Here is a 14276-nt window from a genome sequence, read left to right as displayed (position 1 = left end):
GGGCGAGCACCTTCCCATCGCAATGACTGGTTCACGCACGCGCATTGCGACTCATACGCATGGGCAGATTGCGAAAAATCGCTCAATGCGAGCGCAGCATAGCGTCCGGGTCTGAATCAGGCCCTATATTTCTTAAAACAGCCATGCCATTGAAAGGTAGCTTTTGTATGCAGCATCCCCGAGCTGTTTACACATGATGTTTTGCTGCATAATCCCAGGACAGAACGCCAAGTATCCTGCTCCCATAGTTAGCCAGTAGGAGAGCACCTCAGCCCGGGAGCTGTAGCTTATCAGACGGTGAATTAATACCTGAAAAAGTGATTGTTCCCCCAGAGTATCCGATCTCCGTGCTGCAGCTGAGTGGGGCTGGTGACCGCGGAGCCATTTACCAACGTCCTGTAAGACCAAGCACAATATATAATAACAGTTCAGTCGTCACAGAGCACAGTAACGTCCTGGGGAGAGAGAGAGCGCAGTTTCACAGCGAGAGCACTGAGGATTGGACCTTGGTTATAAGGTAAGTAGTGCAAAAGTGTGGTTAGTAGGTTACAGCAAGTACAGAATGTCTTATACTGGATGCTGAGGTTGATTTTTTTTTTTTTTTCAGGACACTATGCATAAAAAATAGTTAAGTATCTTTAAAAATGGCCGACTATTTCCCATCATTCTTTTCCTCAGTAAGCTGTGTAGCAGGTCTCCTCACAGTGCATGTGGGCAGAGGCATACCATCCGTGTGTATGATCAGATCACCAAACAAAAATTTATATATGTATTTATAGTTTACAAAATGTCATTGATCACAGGTTTCTGGTTACAAGATCCTATTTCTGTGATTGTGATATATACGAAATGTGGGTGGGAATAAGAATTTAAAAAAAAAAAAAAAAGTTAAAAAACTATTTCAAATATTTTTGTAAACTTTTATAAACTATGTTTTGTAAACTTTTATTCTCTATTTTCTTTCGACTGTCACTCAGAATGACTGGGAGCGTGGAACGGAAACAGAACCATGACCCTGCAATATGACAACAATATAACACACGGCAGCCCTATCGCTACGTCTCACATCTCTGCTGTACAGGACTCAGTGTAGCCGGGAGTTATCTGCACACCGGGGAAGAGGAGGAGGCTGCACAGTGTACATCAGACATCGCAGGTGCAGAGACAGGCGCGGGCTTGTCACAGAGCTTCCATGTATCCATCACCAGGCATGCAGAGAATGCGTGTGCACTGGGAGCTAACACGTATCATTATGTAACAAGAACAGGGGTCGCATACATTAGAGGGATAACAAGTTTCCAGTGTCACGCAATAGCAGATCTATTCAGTCTGCAGAACTTACACCCCCCTGGGAATGACACATTTATCCATCTGTCACAGTCAACTAAAAATCACAGTTTTACTGTAACAATAAAGAACAAAAATATATACAAAAATCTACATCTATATCCCAACACAAAGATAGATAGAATACTTCATCTGATTGTCACTTTCAGGGTAGTTTATAGTCACTAACGATACACTGGACACCCGGCGAGCTCCCTCCTAACTTCCACCATCATGCCATTTAAATAAAGTTGCTCTATGAGTTAGTAATGCGTTAGCTTACCTCCCGACAGCAGAAACTTACTCCACCTGTTCACAGCAGCCTGAGCACAGGAGCACTAATGACAGCATTTAGCAAACTGCTGGCAGGTAACGAGGGTCAACAAATTCCTAAATCTCCTGTATGCAAGCTTTCCTGAGAGCCCCCTAGCGGGTCGACAACACTTGGATTTTCACAGTGCAAGCTAGAGAGCACCACCTAGTGGTCAGAGTGCAGAAATGCAGTGCCAGGAAAAAACTGCCAACACTATGCAGGGAATAAATGCAGTTTGATCAGATTTCAGTGCATGAGTAATGATTTGCTGAGGCGCAGTGTGTCGCCATCAGTTATTAACCCAATTCATTGCCGATCGGAGTAAACCGCAGCTAGGTGTGCCGCAAGGATACAGGCACTTTACCTGGTGTTTTTCATCGGCGTCAATATTACTTGTCCTTCCAGGCTGATGTCCACCACGCAGTGTTCTGAGAGGATACCCATCCCGCACAGCTGGATGTCCTGCGAATCGTCGGAGCCTATCAACGTGTGATCCTGTGCGGGAGACAGGGCAGTGCATTATTTACCCGTTAAGATTACTCCTATAAAAACATTGTTACTGCACATCCAGACCTGACACAATAGTAAACCACCGTCCAGCATCCACGTTTTGGCCGCCCACTTACAAGAGCTCTTAAAATTCTCATATTAAAATAACAACAGCTTCATAAGCCATGGCCAAGGCTGCTGGTGGCAGATTAGAACCCCAAGTGTTGGCTGGTCTCTGAGAGCGACTAATGGTGGTCTTACGTCTTGGCGTTTCTCCAGAAGACCTCCCCAAGAAGCCCTCATATTACGCTCTGTCAGATAAGACTGCTTGGTGTGCCGAGGTGCGTCAGACTTTCCAGGGGAGTTTGATTACTAAGCAAACGTTAAACAGCTCTCTCTGACACTTTTTCTCTACACCCTCATCCCAGGGTCCCTGACGCAGCACAGAACTGCCACTGGTGGGGAACAGACAGATACGGACGAAGCATTTTCCGCTTGCTCTGCAGTAATAAGGGTGTGAGAACCAGGGTGAGAGAACGGGTCACTTTGAGATAGAATAACCATAAGACATAAATAGACTCATCTTGGTGTAAATACTGCAACTTTCTTCTTCAAAGGTTACTAGTATCAAGATTATGATATAATATCTAAGGGGATGTTAATCCAAACTTAATCTAAAATTCTAAATCATGATTATTTTTTTTGCTAATAGAATCTGCAGGAAATGATCACTCTTGAGGAAACTGTGGGCTTTCCGAATAAGAAAGCGATCAAAGATCTTTAAATGCCTCTAACCCCACCAGAAATGACCATTGTAGTATTTGGTAGAATAGTATGCGTGTTCTGATGGTCGCCTTTCTTTATGTAAATTTGGCAGCAAAGCATAATAGGAAAATATATAAAAAAAAAAAAGTGGCAAAATAATTCCGCGTAACTTTACTAAGACTACAGCGTTAAACCTGTAAATGTAAGGGAATTAGATGGGGGTAAACAAAACACAGATTCCCCCCAAAAAAGATCTTTATAAACGAACACCTTTCTGCCGGCAGCTTTTCTGCTCAGCACCTTACATACGATAAGTGGGGTAGGTGCGAAAATCTCCCGTCTTGGAATAACCTACTAATCAGACTGAAATGCGAGGAGCAGCCAGCACAATGCAGGGAGAGATACAGGGAAAGCATTGCAGGGGCCTTTCTGATGTACAGAGAGAATCCTAGGAACCCTGAATTCCCATAAACACTCTACAGAATCTAATATCAACTCATAACCCACAGTCATCAGCCTCTCACCAGTTCTCTTTTCTGCAAGCGACTGGTGGCTCGGTATACGGTCAGGACTGAAATCCCGGCACGTGACTACTGATAGGCTTCAAAATCCTGACGCCCATCATTATCCATCTGCCGAAATCCAGACGCCCGGAACACCGAACAAAGGTAAGCCGGGCGTCGGGCGTGGACAGCCGCGGGAGGGGAGGCTTAGGTTTAGAGACTGCGGGGGAGACTTAGGGTCGGGAACCACTGCTCGGGAGGGTCAGGTTTAGGGTACGGGGAGGGGGGGTTAGGTTTAGGCTTTCCTGGTGGGAGGTTAGGGTTAGGCACCCCTAAGGGAGGGTTAGGGTTAGTTAAAATACTTACCCTGTCAGGATCTTCAGTCTTCTGCCTTTCGGCGTCGGTATTACATCCACCGGCTTATGTCCGGCGGTATGTCATACAGATACCAGTGGCTCAACTCCCCGGCCATACATCCCTCTCCTAGCACCATGCTCCGCCTATGGAAGGCACTTCCACATCCAATCACAGTCTCCACCTATGGAACGCACTTCCGCATCCAGTCACACTCTCCACCTATGGAACGCACTTCCGCATCCAGTCACACTCTCCACCTATGGAATGCACTTCCGCATCCAGTCACAGTCTCCACCTATGGAATGCACTTCCGCATCCAGTCACAGTCTCCACCTATGGAATGCACTTCCGCATCCAGTCACAGTCTCCACCTATGGAATGCACTTCCGCATCCAGTCACACTCTCCACCTATGGAATGCACTTCCACATCCAGTCACAGTTTCCACCTATGGAATGCACTTCCACATCCAGTCACACTCTCCACCTATGGAATGCACTTCCGCATCCAGTCACACTCTCCACCTATGGAACGCACTTCCGCATCCAGTCACAGTCTCCACCTATGGAACGCACTTCCGCATCCAGTCACAGTCTCCACCTATGGAATGCACTTCCGCATCCAGTCACAGTCTCCACCTATGGAATGCACTTCCGCATCCAGACACAGTCTCCACCTATGGAATGCACTTCCGCATCCAGACACAGTCTCCACCTATGGAATGCACTTCCGCATCCAGACACAGTCTCCACCTATGGAATGCACTTCCGCATCCAGTCACAGTCTCCACCTATGGAATGCACTTCCGCATCCAGACACAGTCTCCACCTATAGAATGCACTTCCACATCCAGTCACAGTCTCCACCTATGGAATGCACTTCCACATCCAGTCACAGTCTCCACCTATAGAATGCACTTCCACATCCAGTCACAGTCTCCACCTATGGAATGCACTTCCACATCCAGTCACAGTCTCCACCTATGGAATGCACTTCCACATCCAGTCTCCACCTATGGAATGCACTTCCACATCCAGTCACAGTCTCCACCTTTGGAATGCACTTCCGCATCCAGACACAGTCTCCACCTATGGAATGCACTTCCACATCCAGACACAGTCTCCACCTATGGAATGCACTTCCACATCCAGTCACAGTCTCCACCTTTGGAATGCACTTCCACATCCAGACACAGTCTCCACCTATGGAATGCACTTCCACATCCAGTCACAGTCTCCACCTTTGGAATGCACTTCCGCATCCAGACACAGTCTCCACCTATGGAATGCACTTCCACATCCAGACACAGTTTCCACCTATGGAATGCACTTCCGCATCCAGACACAGTCTCCACCTATGGAATGCACTTCCGCATCCAGACACAGTCTCCACCTATGGAATGTACTTCCACATCCAGTCACAGTCTCCACCTATGGAATGCACTTCCACATCCAGACAGTCTCCACCTATGGAATGCACTTCCACATCCAGTCACAGTCTCCACCTATAGAATGCACTTCCACATCCAGTCACAGTCTCCACCTATGGAATGCACTTCCACATCCAGTCTCCACCTATGGAATGCACTTCCACATCCAGTCACAGTCTCCACCTTTGGAATGCACTTCCGCATCCAGACACAGTTTCCACCTATGGAATGCACTTCCACATCCAGACACAGTCTCCACCTATGGAATGCACTTCCGCATCCAGACACAGTTTCCACCTATGGAATGCACTTCCACATCCAGTCACAGTCTCCACCTATGGAATGCATTTCCACATCCAGTCACAGTCTCCACCTTTGGAATGCACTTCCGCATTCAGTCACAGTCTCCACCTATGGAATGCACTTCCGCATCCAGACACAGTTTCCACCTATGGAATGCACTTCCGCATCCAGTCACAGTCTCCACCTATGGAATGCACTTCCACATCCAGACACAGTTTCCACCTATGGAATGCACTTCCACATCCAGTCACGCTCTCCACCTATGGAATGCACCCGTTCATCAAAGCCTCCCATCTCCTTGGCCCACATTGTCACTCCATGCCATTCCCCCCCTCCAGTCTCAATCTCACCATGTCCCATCAGACTGTAAGGCCGAGTACACACCTGAAAGATGTATCTTCATGCAGCTGGTCGTGCTATACACTTACCAATCAGCCGCTCTATATATCTGGGCAGACATCACACGTGGGCGGGCATTCACATTTGCCGGGGCCGATCAGATATGTCTGCGAACGACGTTATCCACGGACACATCTGCTGTACACACACACACACACACAGACAGATGCACAATGCAATATATTGTTTGTTGGCTGAACGGACAATATATTGCATACCAGCTTAAGTTGTCACAAGCAGGGCCCTCTCTCCTCCGTTCTAACCTGAGTAACCTGTGCACTCTTCCGTGTTTCCTAACCGTGTCTTATGTACATTATTGTGCAGAGTTCCCTGCAACCCTTGCTGTAAGGCTTCACGAAGGTGACTAAAACAATTGAATGAATGTTGCTTTATGGTGACTTCGGTTGGATGGAATCCAAACAAGGGTCAGGTAAGTGGACAATTAGATGGAATAGAACAACATACCTGCGTCAGAGTAATACTTATAAGTCATAAACCATCATGCACATATATTGCATTTATTAAACCATATAAAATACATAAAACAACACATAACATTCAAGTCTGCCTGTTAATTAAAGACCATGTACAAGAAGCATTCATATTCCAGGCTAATACCGAAAGATGTAATGCTTCAATATTGTATTTGTCCTGTTTAGCCACTTCGCTGGCACGGTCACATGGGATGGGTCGGCAGCCAGACGGGCTAGTTCTGACATGGTCGCATCCTATGCCAATGTGCCCTGCCGCTGCGTGCGATCTCCTGCAGCTGGCCCGGCCCCCCTGGCAGCGATCTATTGCCATTGGGGGGGGGGGGGGGGGCAAAAGGTGGATCTATCATCACTTGGGAATCTATTGCCACTGGGGGGTGGGTCGGGGCTAATGTTACAATGGGGACCTGTGGGCACGGGTGGCCGCTAGACCCTGCCCCAGGTGTTTTATTTGTCCTCTAAAATATTTGAATACTAGTAAAGGGGCCCAGGTCACCTCAGTTTGACCCCCCCCCCCCCTCCCCGTCCCGTCCTCATACTTAGCCCCTTTACCGACGAGACCGATGCTTCTCCTGCGCCAGGTCTGTCTCGTCTCCCTAGCAGTGTTAGCCTTTGGGGTACTTGCCCCGGTTCCCACATACAAGTGCATATTGGAAACATCTTACATAAGTGTTGGGTGTAGTAGGTATTAACGCTGGACGCTGGACCCGCAGTTCAAATCCCGACAGCGGCAGCCCGGCAAGGGTGAAAATCCCGATCGTCCCGAAGGTAAGTATCGCTAACCTAATTCCCCCCCAAGTGCCTAACCGTAATCCCCCCCGGGAGCTCTCGCACACTTACACTGTGACCTGCGCTGTCTTCTCACCTTAAGGTAGTAAACCAGGAGCTCGTTGAGGGCGGGGTCTGCATTCAAATTGACTAAGAAACATTTGTTATCCCCTACTTTAATCCCTGAGGACTGGAGTGAAATCCCCAGGCTTTCCAGCTGCTTCTGGCGCTCCTGGAAGGGAAGACAAAATCCAAAATAAACATTATAGGCAAGGTGCCTGACGTGACACTGATGTACGGCGGACAAAATTAATATATACATTGAAAACATGGAAAGATGACTGGCCACATAGCGTCACTGTATGTGATAACCAGCAGATGGCGCTGTGGGGTCACCGTGCCTGATAGTCACAATGTATAATAGAGTAACCTCTGCAATGGGCTTTTCTCCTGGGTAACTTAAGGCAGGTTGTACAGTCACTGGTGTAGGAAGGGGTCACCAGGTTCCGCCTTGGCATGGACATGTGAGAGACACACTGGTGACTGGGTTAGCGCAATAGGTGCTTCTGCATATGGCAACTAGAAGTTACCGTTATAGTTGTCTATGAATGGATGTGTGAAATGCTGTGTACTGTACAACCACCTGTTATGTGTAGCATAACGCACACGTATCGCCGAGTACCCCTATCCGGTACCAACCTGAGCGACCTCCTCCGTCTTCCTCAGCTTCTCCTCCCATGTTACCGTCATTTCCTGGATAAGTTTCTCAGATTCATGTAACCGATCCTTCAGTTCTGGCGCTTTCATGGACTGGTGAAAAAACAAAATATACATAATATATATATATTTACATTGGACAGTGATGTTATACAACCACTAAGCTAGAACAGAAGAAGTTGGTAGAAGGTGGAGGGGGCGATACCCAGCCAGTGTGTTGAGGCAGCATTTCTGCGTCATAAGAATTTATCGCTATGAGGAAAACTAAACAGAAGTGAAAGATACGGGGGGAAACACGTACAAGCTGTGGGACGTATTCAATTTGGAGCGAAAAGCGGTTTTCGCATGTTTTTGGGAAAACTTTTCGCCGATGACGTAATTTTCGCCTGTTTTGGTTTTACCCCGTATTCAATTTGAAAGACTTTCTGCCTAGGCGGAAAGTCAATGCAGTGTAATAGGCGGTAAAGTTTCGCCTATGAATAGCAGGCGGAAAAAAGTGCAGAATTGGGGTTTTGGGGTGCAACGTTGCAAGAACCCCCCTGCAGCCTTCAGACAGTCCTCCAAAGATAAACTGTTTCAATTAAAAAAAAAACTTAACACCCCAAAAAACTAGCGAACTTGCCTCTGGGGGGTGTCCCCAAGTATGTCCCAGGTGTTTTTTTGATTGCAGGTATTTGCGGCAGGTGGATTTTTCACGATTTCTTAAACTTAACTTTAGCAACTGTAAAATATGCTGACCCCATTTTCAAGTACCCCAAATTTGCTGGGATAAGTTATTTTCTGGAAAAAAAATACTCCTGAATACTATTCTGCATCACTTACAGTCAGGTGCATAAATATTGGAACATTGACAGAATTTTCATATTTTGGCCTCTATTCACCACCACAATGGCTTTGAAATGAAACAAACAAGATGTGCTTTAACTGCAGACTTTCAGATTTAATTTGAGGGTAATTACATCCAAATCAGGTGAACGGTGTAGGAATTACAACGGTTTCTATATGTGCCTCCCACTTTTTAAGGGGCCAAAAGTAATGGGACAAACTAAACAATCCTAAATCTAACTTTCACTTTTTAATACTTTGTTGCAAATCCTTTGCAGGCAATTACAGCCTGAAGTCTGGAACGCATAGACATCACCAGACGCTGGGTTTCATCCCTGGTGATGCTCTGCCAGGCCTCTACTGCAAATATCTTCTGTTCCTGCTTGTTCTTGGGGTTTTTTCCCTTCAGTTTTGTCTTCATCAAGTGAAGTGCATGCTCAATTGGATTCAGGTCAGGGGATTGACTTGGCCATTGCATGACATCCACTTTTTAGCCTTAAAATACTCTTTGGTTGCTTTGCAGTATGCTTCGGGTCATTGTCCATCTGCACTGTGAAGCGCCGTCCAATGAGTTCTGAAGCATTTGACTGAATATGAGCATATAATATTGCCCGAAACACTTCAGAATTCATTCTGCTGCTTTTGTCAGCAGTCACATCATCAATAAATACAAGGGAACCAGTTCCATTGGCAGCCATACATGCCCACGCCATGACACTACCACCACCATGCTTCACTGATGAGGTGGTATGTTTTGGATAATGAGCAGTTCCTTTCCTTCTCCATACTCTTCTCTTCCCATCACTCTGGTACAAGTTGATCTTTATCTCATCTGTCCATAGGATGTTGTTCCAGAACTGTAATGGCTTTTTTAGATGTTGTTTGGCAAACTCTAATCTGGTCTTCCTGTTTTTGAGGCTCACCAATGGTTTACATCTTGTGGTGAACCCTCTATATTCACTTGTTGACTTTTACACATATACACCTACCTCCTGGAGAGTGTTCTTGATTTGGCCAACTGTTGTGAAGGGGTTTTTCTTCACCAGGGAAATAATTCTTCTGTCATCCACCACAGTTATTTTCCGTGGTCTTCCAGGTCTTTTGGTGTTGCTGAGCTCTACGGTGCGTTCTTTCTTTTTAAGAATGTTCCAAACAGTTGATTTGGCCACACCTAATGTTTTTGCTATCTCTCTGATGGGTTTGTTTTGATTTTTCAGCCTAATGATGGCTTGCTTCACTGATAGTGACAGCTCTTTGGATCTCATATTGAGAGTCGACAGCAACTGATTCCAAATGCAAATGTCACACCTAGAATCAACTCGAGACCTTTTACTTGCTTAATTGATAATGAAATAACGAGGGAATAGCCCACACCTGTCCATGAAATAGCTTTTGAGTTGATAGTCCCATTACTTTTGGCCCCTTAAAAAGTGGGAGACACATATAGAAACCGTTGTAATTCCTACACCGTTCACCAGATTTGGATGTAATTACCCTCAAATTAAATCTTAAAGTCTGCAGTTAAATCACATCTTGTTTGTTTCATTTCAAAACCATTGTGGTGGTGAATAGAGGCCAAAATATGAAAATTCTGTCAATGTCCCAATATTTATGCACTTGACAGTATACAAAAAAATGCTATTTAGCAGCTATTGAGCCCGTTTCAAAACACCAAATACCTTCAGCAAGCCAAATCGGGGGGGTACCATAGGGAACCCCCATGTCAGAGCATCTTTTGTGGGGTGTCAGGCTGATTTCCCCAAATCGGACAGTACTTTCCGCCTGTTCAAGTTTCGCCGGGTCCCGTTTTCGCCCACTTCCATATTGAATACGGGGTAAAGTGGGCACGGCCGCGATACTTTTCCGCCTACAAAAGACGCGATGTAGGTGAAAAGTCTGGGAGGTGGAAAAGTATCGCGGATCAGCTATAATTGAATACGGATATCCATCTGCTACAGCAAAGGAATTGCAGCAATCCTACATAGATAGCATGGTGGTGCACATGTTTTAAGTATGTGTCTGACAGAGCAGGGCCCCTCTTCCCTCATGTGCTTGGTCTTCCCTCCCTTACACCATTATCTCCTCCCCACTTCCTTCATTGGCACCTATCCCTTGGGTATTATAATTGCTGATGCAGAAATGTTTATAAACCTTGTCAATGTCCTGTACTGTAAGTCACTTTGTTCTCACATCGTTTCCAGTCATGTAATTTGTAAGGTGCTGCCGTCCCCTTCTGGCGCCAAAGAATGGATAATAATAATCTCCTTTACAAAATCTCCCTGTAGGGGAGACCAGTACGGCTGCTAGTCACACGCTCGTCATGTGACAGCAGTAATGAGGGGGGGGGGCGCCGCGGCGCAAAGTTCTGGGGAAGGTGACATCTTGCCTCTCTAGGCATTGGGTCTACATGTGTCACATGACTGCAGTTGTCATAAATCAGTAGCCTGAAGGAACAAACCAAGGAGAAATGAGAATAATATTCATCTTCACAGTTTTAAATCTTATTAATTTTAATCAGCCTCCCAATATTTCTGTTTCTAGAAGCTAAAGACATAGCGCCAATTTGCCAGACCTGCACTAACATCTGCATAGTCATTGTCGTTGGTTTTAAACTTTCAATTCATGGGACACATTCCCTTTCTGCCTTGAATCTACCCTCGTGTCGCCCAATTCTCCTGCCCCTCATGATGATCATTTGCTTCATCTCAGATCTCCAGACGTCGCCAAGTTTCCGATTACTCAAACCATCCTTTCCCCCTGGAAGGCCTCCATCTGACCACCTGAAAGCTCTCCTGCCTGACTTGAACCTATTTCTGCACCAAACTACACCAAAGCTCCTCATTCCTGCAGACGTCTCCGCTTAATTCATTTTCAGCAGCTTCTCTCCCCAATATTCATTAGCACTAAAAAATAAACAGTAATTCAGCCATAAGTATGCCTTTAACATAAATATCCTCTCGCTTAACTCCCCATGCCCCTTACAAGGGGATGTAGTTCAACGACGAAGTCGTGTGACGGAATCCCGGCGTAGAAATCCCGACTTAGTACTAAAGATAGGCGTCTAAATACCGACGCCGATCTTTAGCCCGATGACTGAATCCCGGACAGACGGCTTTCCAAAGGAAGCTAAGCGGGGACAGGGTTATCGTTAGCCATGGGGGGTGGTGGTTAAGTTTAGGCACCCCCATGGGGAGTTAGGGATAGGCACCCCCCCGGGAGGGTTAGGGTTATGCACCAACGGGAGGAGGTTAGGATTAGGCACCCCCCCTCCCCCGGGAGGGTTAGGTTTAGGCACCCCCGGGAGTTTTAGGGTTAGGCTCCCCTCAGGGAGGGTTAGTATACTTACCTGCCCTGTTGAGATTCTGGTATTTTGAGCTTCCGGCGTTGGCTTTTAAAGCCGCCAGGATTTCATACCAAACTCGTCCAATGCAGCAGAGATCTCATCGAGAATTAGAAGCGAGTAGTGGGCTTTAGATTTCGTAGTCATTCATGATGACATCTCTGGTGCATTGGACACAGTAAAGCTACCATTTTACTTCTCTCAAAGAGAACCTAGACCTGACAGATAACCGGCGGATAAAAGCTCTCTTTATGCGTGCCTTAGAGCTGTAAATTAATATAGATTTGTATGGTATTGATCAGAAATGTTTAGGATTCAGGCACACAATCCATTCTGATAATTATCCGTTAGGTAAAATTGCATTGTATAAGTACAAAGACCCGTACAGCTTGCGTACGCGGGTCCAAAATGGAGTACCTGGTGTCTTCGGACAACTGCAAATTATTATTTACAGAGCAAAATGGCACCTTGCTTGACAGAGCGGATAGTTACAGTGCACAAAGCCTGTACAGAATTTATCTCCAAAAATGGAAACACTGCGGAGTTCAGGCAGATTTCTGTGACAGGAAAGTGTTTTCTGCTCCATGTTCCCCTAATTGGTTATCTCTGAGGGGAGATGCCTCACCTCGGCCTGCGTAAGCTGGTCCCTCAGCTTCTCCACCTCCTCTCGCAGCTCCCGGATTATCCGAGCATTGGGATCCTCATTCACTACGGCGTGGTTGACTATGTTTTTGGCCCGGTCAGCGTACCGTAGTGTGGAGAGCGTCTCTTCATAGTTGTCAGCTGCGGGGCTGACTGTGGCGACCATCGCAGTCTTGCTGTTCCCGCCCAAACTGTCCTAAAGATGGAAAAAGATGAGCGTGTCTGAGGCTTTCTGACTAAACTATAAACAAGAAAGCATGAGAAGCTCTTATTAAAGTGTAGCCATCGCCCACAGGCAGCCATTTTGTGGCCCACATCCATATTCATCCAAAGTGGGAATGAGAGAGGTACAATTTTGCACACTTACCTTAAGCAGCCACGTCAACACGGAGTCCCGATACGGAACAAACTTGTTTTTATTTTTCCCAGCTCCTTGGTCTGCCAGGGCGGAGATGACCAGGCCTAGGGTCGTGAGGGACCTGATCGGAAGGAAACACAACCATGTTTTAATGATGAGCAGAGAGGGGAGCTCCATGATTTGGAGGACGCAAGAGCCCTGTGTAGCCATGGTTCATGTATAAAGCCACGTAAATATCTCACCTCCACTTGTGTTCTTAAAAGTTAATTAAAATTTTAGTAATTCACCATGGAAAGCCTGGCCCATTAAATAACCAGCAGAAAATGAAATTCAAGTGTTTATTGGACTTGTTGACAAAATGTAAAAAAAAAAACCTGTGCAATGCGGGGAATTCAATTAGAGATGAAGTTGTCGCCTGTCCGACTTTTCACTTCATTCGCCTGTTTCAGAGGCGAATTCATTCCGTGCTCGTCCCCGCTTTTCGCCTAATTCAAGTGCAAAACAGGCGAAAACGGAAATAGGCAAATGCGGAACAGGCGAAAAGTACTGAAAGAATTGGGGAAATCAGTCTGTACCCCAGAAAAAGATGCACTAACATAGGGAATCAATATAGATGTGTACTAATAGCCCTAATAAGACTATTTTGCGTACTTAAGTTGTGTAAACAGCTTGCTATTAGCGTCTTTGTAAAAGTGTTGAATGGTATAAAACAATATTTTGGGTGAAATAAGTAGTCCTGTCAAATTTGGGGTGCTTGAAAATGGGGGCTAGCATGTTTTAATGTCTCTAAAGTGAACTTTTTAAAAACATGAAAAATCCACCTGCCGCGTGCACCTGCAATCCCAAAAACACCTGACCCATACTTGGGGACCCCCAAGAAGTCTATCTCACTACTTTTTATGTTTATCCCCCCACTTTTTAAATTTTCACCCCAAAAATGACATGTCTCTTTTGGGGTGCTCTTAGAATTTTGTTTTTTTTGCAGATTTGTCCTTTGGGGGGCTGTCCCAAGGGTTCTGAGTCGTTTCCCCACGTTTGCACCCCAAAATAAATATTTTGCATTTCTTTTCAAATGCTATTGATTGGAGAATCTTTTTTGGAGAATTGTTTCCGCTAAGGCGAAATTGTCCTGGAACTGAATTAGGCGAATTTGTTTTAGGCAAAATTTTCGCAAAAAAAAACAGGCGAAGATGGCTTTTTCGTCTCTGATTGAATATGGCTCAATGTGTGTGTATAGGATTTATGTTTTTGT

General features: G+C 45.8%; 1 protein-coding gene across 1 annotated transcript in view; it reads right to left on the bottom strand.

The window, feature by feature from the left end:
* The window catches only part of KIF13B (kinesin family member 13B), a 210742-nt gene that overhangs the window by 116134 nt on the left and 80332 nt on the right, over positions 1–14276 (bottom strand). The window contains exons 10-15 of the mRNA XM_088447549.1: positions 13034–13145; positions 12650–12862; positions 7842–7952; positions 7240–7374; positions 2004–2134; positions 310–396 (exon numbers count right to left, since the gene is read on the bottom strand). Coding sequence (XP_088303675.1) covers positions 310–396; positions 2004–2134; positions 7240–7374; positions 7842–7952; positions 12650–12862; positions 13034–13145 — 789 coding nt within the window. The remainder of the gene's footprint in view (positions 1–309; positions 397–2003; positions 2135–7239; positions 7375–7841; positions 7953–12649; positions 12863–13033; positions 13146–14276) is intronic.

This window comes from Taudactylus pleione, unplaced genomic scaffold (genome assembly GCF_031769625.1).
Source record: "Taudactylus pleione unplaced genomic scaffold, aTauple2 ptg000434l, whole genome shotgun sequence".
NCBI lineage: Eukaryota > Metazoa > Chordata > Amphibia > Anura > Myobatrachidae > Taudactylus > Taudactylus pleione.
This window is presented reverse-complemented; position numbering and strand designations above follow the sequence as displayed.